This window comes from Sinocyclocheilus anshuiensis, unplaced genomic scaffold, assembly GCF_001515605.1.
Source record: "Sinocyclocheilus anshuiensis isolate Anshui unplaced genomic scaffold, SAMN03320099.WGS_v1.1 scaffold472, whole genome shotgun sequence".
Classification (NCBI taxonomy): Eukaryota; Metazoa; Chordata; class Actinopteri; order Cypriniformes; family Cyprinidae; genus Sinocyclocheilus; species Sinocyclocheilus anshuiensis.
In genome coordinates, this window is record NW_015557102.1 from 769,007 (window position 1) to 774,359 (window position 5,353).

General features: G+C 40.6%; 1 protein-coding gene across 1 annotated transcript in view; it reads left to right on the forward strand.

Annotated features, from left to right (window-relative positions):
• Positions 1-3,095: 3,095 nt before the first annotated feature.
• Positions 3,096-5,353, forward strand: part of LOC107677550 (5-hydroxytryptamine receptor 2A-like) — a 6,601-nt gene continuing 4,343 nt past the window's right edge. Inside the window, exon 1 of the mRNA XM_016472479.1 lies at positions 3,096-3,483. Within this exon, the coding sequence (XP_016327965.1) occupies positions 3,096-3,483 (388 nt within the window). The remainder of the gene's footprint in view (positions 3,484-5,353) is intronic.

Below are 5,353 nucleotides of genomic sequence, written 5' to 3' on the forward strand. Positions count from 1 at the left end.
GGAATGCGCCGATCCCCGATCTGCCTAAATGCGTTTATGTTAACGCGAATCATTCATGATCCAGAAGAAGTGAGTATAAGGGTTTTTTAATGAATCTTTGCAAATTGCCTTTTCTAATATGTGCTAGTTAGCAAGTTTCGCGGCTGAAGTTTACAGTCTGCTCGTCACCCCACGGAAGAGAGGGGCGGGGATAGCAGAGCTCATTAGCATTTAAAGCAACATGGACTAAAACAGCTTGCTGAAAACAGAGCTGATTTTGACAGGTTAAAAAGGATGTTTTTTACACTACCATTGAGAAATTTTAACCAAAGTATGTTATAGATTTTCATTAAGACCCTAAAGAATCATATCAACTGGATATGGCAAAATGGGCATCCGAAGACTTTTTAAACGTTTAGATTTACATTTAGATTAAGATTTAATAAACTGTTCTATTTCAAACAATTAGATTTTTCTGACTATTATTTCATATTCCAGGCAACAATTCGATATTTCGGACTATTATTTAATATGCCAGGCTTATTAACTACTGTTAATAAACCTTATTGTAAAGTGTTACCAGATAATCTCTGATCATTTCAAACTCTCTCCTTTGTCTGATGATTTGTGCTTTGTCCTTTATTTGCCATAGTCAGATAAGCACCAGCTTTGCACGTCTATGATTCTGCTTCAAACGGATCACATTCAGGATGAAATCGTTTTTTTGTTTTTTTTTGTGAATTTGTTACTTTTTCGTTTGGGCACTGAACAGTACAGTACAGCTTTGGTTTCGTGCTTCTTCCAGACCTCCCACAGTTAAACGTATCATGTTCTCCAGGCCTGGTGAGTTTTGGAACGCTGATGAGGTTCATAATCACAGCAGTGTGTGCAGAACAGAGTCTGACACCTGAACCGCATCTCGCTCTCCTTGTCTCCTACTGCTCCCAGGTGAGCAATTACAGGACAGCCGGGAGCCTCTTGACACACACACATTCTTGATCCAGCTTCTTCTTATGCTCACACACACTCCTTCCATTACCAAGGAGTGAGTGAAAGAGAATGCTCTATCAGTCTGTCTGCCAGCTGAGCGATCCATCATTTATATGGATGGAGACAGGCGAGGTGGAGTTCTGTCCTCTACAGTTTGAGCACTTCCCTTCTGCTACTGTACATCTGTTTGCTCTCCCTGCCACCCTCTCTGGCTTGTCCTTCACTTTGCCTTTTTTCATCACAAACCTTGGAGAATTAGCAGGACCAGTGTTGTCTGGATTTTCTGCTTTCCCTCTTTTCACTCTCAGTTTGTCTCTCTTTGTTACTTTTCTTTCTCACATCGTGTTTTCCCAGCCTTTACTTTTTCTCACTCCTGCCTTATTTTTACTCCTTTCCTTTCTGTATCTATTTCTACCCTCTCTCAAATTTTTACCTCTATCTATCTCTCCCAATTTTGCCTAGAGGAAGAGGTATATCATTTTTTCCCATTTTTAATAAAAGTGAGGATGTATTCTTGGAAAATATTAAATATTAATTCATGATGTGTATTAATAATGCATTATTAATATCCTGTGATGGCAGAGGTCTTCTGTGGAAATGTATCAATTTACCTGGATTATTTTAGGTTATATCCTGAAGGAAGGGGGATCAGTGGAACACCTTTCGCAGGATGACATACATTGTGTTCTTTTTATAAATATTTGCGTAATTAATGACACAATCTCCTGTTAAAGTTAAAAGGGGTAAATGGGACAAAGAAAATAATGAGATTGTAATGTTTTGTTTTGCAAATATTAACCTAACTAACTGAAATTGCAGGTTCAAGAGTAAAATGTAACAGGAAAGAAAAGGAATGAGAATCTGTGCAATGCTCTATTTCAAGGATCTCACATTATAGTTTATTCTTAAATTCACCCCACAAGCAGGTCTTTAATATATTTAATATTCAGAACTTTCTCAATGGCAGTTGGTTGACTGGAGCAACTTTACTGGAAGTACACAATTTAATATCTGCCATCTTTAATCACAGGAGCCACAGTTTAGAGTCAATCACCGAAGCCATAATTACATGTAAATAAGCATCTGTAGGAAAATGACATCATGACTGTGCTGATTGGCTGACAGCACCACCACCATAAACACCTGACTTATTCTAAATATTCTTCTACATTTGTAATATTTCCTGTATTTCCTGGAATTACAATATAAGTTTAAAAGGTTAAATGGGACATTCCATCGGATCCCCCTTCAGTTTCCTGCCTGAGGTGCTTATTTGAATATCTGTGTAAATGTGTGTGGGAATAAAATAGGTTCATATGTCTTTGTTGCAGCTGACAAGCACCAAAGGGACCACTCAGAGACAAGTCTTTCTAGAGGGAGCTCAAACAATCTGGCTTTAGTTACAGCTGGAGAGAACTATCTGCAAAGAGAGAGAGAGAGAGAAGGAGAGAGGGAGCGAGGGAGCGAGATAAGAGACCGAAGTGCTGAAAGGAGAAGAGAAAGGATGAATGGAACAGGACCACATGTTGGGTTGATGTGAGAGGCATGCATCATCAGTGGCTCATTTATTAGCTCTGGTGTTCGGAGTGACTGGAAACAGGAAAACTCTTCCAGATTAAGCGGTAATGTATACAAACACAACATAAACAGAGTTCAACTACACTGTTGAATGAGTCTTGCTGCTGAAGCCACTAAACTTAACATTTCAGTTGCATGCAATATGCGTTGATAGGGGAATGAAGCAATGCATAAGATTGCATGTTTTGTGTGTTTATGTGATGTTTTGTTTAAACCAGGGCAGCTGGGAGCATGCAAGGATGAAACATCAGTGTGTTCCAGTCTCTCATGTGCTCTCGTCCTTTCTTTCTCTCTTATTATACATGCAGCTGTAAAGTTGCCTCCTCTATTCTGAATCACAATCCATCTGCTCAAGGAGCTCTAAGCATCTGTGTACAATAACCGTCAACAGGGTCGGGGAAAACAGGAGGCTCTTGAAGGCGACTGTGAACATGCTGTCGATCTCAAACTGGAACGTTTTGGGTTGTGCAGACTTGGAGTGCAATGCTTCATATGGACTATGGGTTCCACAAATTAATTGATGTCGCGCTTGAAAAAACGGTCTGTTAATGGCCCTGAATGGGACGACTGCTGAACTCAGGTCCTCCGGGATATCAGCTGAGATTTCAAAAGACAAAAGCAGCGAACATTGGCTCATGGAGCAGAAGGTGTCTCTGGGTAATGCAGTTCTGAATAACTCTATGGATTGCAATGGTAGTGAAGACAGAAACAGGTCGGACCCTTTGACCTCTGAGCATGTCCAGAAGAACTGGGTGGCACTTTTGATTTCTCTGGTCATAATCATCACGGTGACGGGTAACATCCTGGTCATCATGGCGGTGAGCTTGGAGAGAAAGTTACAGAATGCCACTAATTACTTCTTGAGGTCTTTAGCAATTACAGACATGCTTCTAGGTATCCTTGTAATGCCAGTAGCCATGGTGACAATCCTCTATGGTGAGTTTCTTTACATTTTTACATATGTATTCATCATGCATTAAATTTACAGTAAAACACAATGGACGTCTATGGGGAAAGGCATTTCACCAAAATAGCTGTTAAAATACATAGATTTTAACTTATAGCCTCAACACATGAACATCATAGGTGCTAATAGGGGTTTTTGCACCGGAGGAACCTTTTCATAGTTCCTAGAACTATTGGCGGAAGTTGCCGCTTTTTGGTGTGTTCGCACCGCAGGAACTAGGAACAGTTTTAGTTCTAGGAACTCAGTTTGGGGGAACTAAATTAGCTCCTACTTCAGAGTAGGGTCTAAAACAGTTCTATAGGAGCTATCAATGATGTAAGTGTGCGCTGATTGGCCAAACACATTAGAAACCCACCATTGTGTTTGGCCAATTTTTAGAAAGCCATGTAAAAATATTTTCTCCACGAACATGTGAAACAGCAATAACGGCATTTTCCTATTGTCTGCAGCATTGTGTACTTATCTCGGCCTTGATGATAACACTTCAGGTTGTCAAAGGAGATTTAGTCAGATTTTCATGCTCTTTTAATCGCGTAAATTGCGCGTTTACTTTCCATCTCCGTTATCACGAAACCCACGACACACAACAAAAACAGCTCCGATCACGGCATCCTCCATTCACCGGTTGCTGACATTTGTAAATGGTGTGAATAAAGATGTTGCTGTCGGGGTTAAGGCTAGAAGGGATACAGCTGCGTCTACTGGGCATGTGCACATTAATATAGTGTCATTTTTGTCACACTGTAGAACAATAATTACTGTTTTTGCATTATTGTAAGAGGTAGATTTAGGGTTGGGGTAGGTGTAGACGTTAATAAAACACAATCTAATAGGTAGAAAATTTAATTTATTGTTAGTTTCCGGCCGTATCCCTTGGAGGAATGACCCTGCTGGCTAGTTACTAGAATTGAGTTCCTAGAACTATGCAATGCGAAAGCCTCTATAGTGATACTAACAAGCAGCCTTTATATAGAGATACTATATGCAGTCTTTCAACTTCCATCATGGCTTGTTAAGCCAGTAAACATACGCATGATATGAACAAGGATATTAGGACTGTTTACAATGAGAACCATCAACAGGAAACTGGGGTCCCGGGACCCCCAGGGGGCCACAAGGTGGTGCTAAGGTGTGAATGTTTTTTAGGGCTGTCAAAGTTCTGTGTAACCTTTTTAAATGAAATATTTAACACAATATTGTTTTGATATTATAACTCCTGTTTTGCTTTGACATTAATCAGGACTATTTTAACCAAATAAAAACCATATAGTTTTATGAATACATAATAATAGTGAGCAAAAAAAGATGCAGTCAAATTAAGCAGAACATTTTTATTTAATTTTCCAAACAAAATTTAGTCTTTACATACTGGTAAAAAATGTATAGCCTGAATGCACTGTAAGTGTCACGGAAACGGGTGTGTGGAGGCAGGCAGGACGACGAGGACGACAAGGATTCCAATAATGACATTTATTGTAGACACAACAAGGCAGGTTCAGGTAGGTGAGACACACACTCGGGGTAACATTAACAATAACCGACACCAATGCTCAGACAGACAGGAACTAATATGTGGTGGATAATTAGTGGCAGACAGGTGAGCACAATGAGGATAATTAATGATTAGTACGGGCTAAACCAACACAAAGGGAAGAAACCACAACAAACAGTCCACAGGGGCGTTACAGTACTCCCCCCTCCCGGAAGGTGCGTCCTCGCACCGTAGAAACAGAGGCAGAGGCGGAGGGGGACTAGGAGGAGGATCATCCAACGGCGGCGGAGCAGGTGGTGGAGGAGCCCGAGGCGGAGATTCGGGAGGCCATGGCGGAACAGGGGACT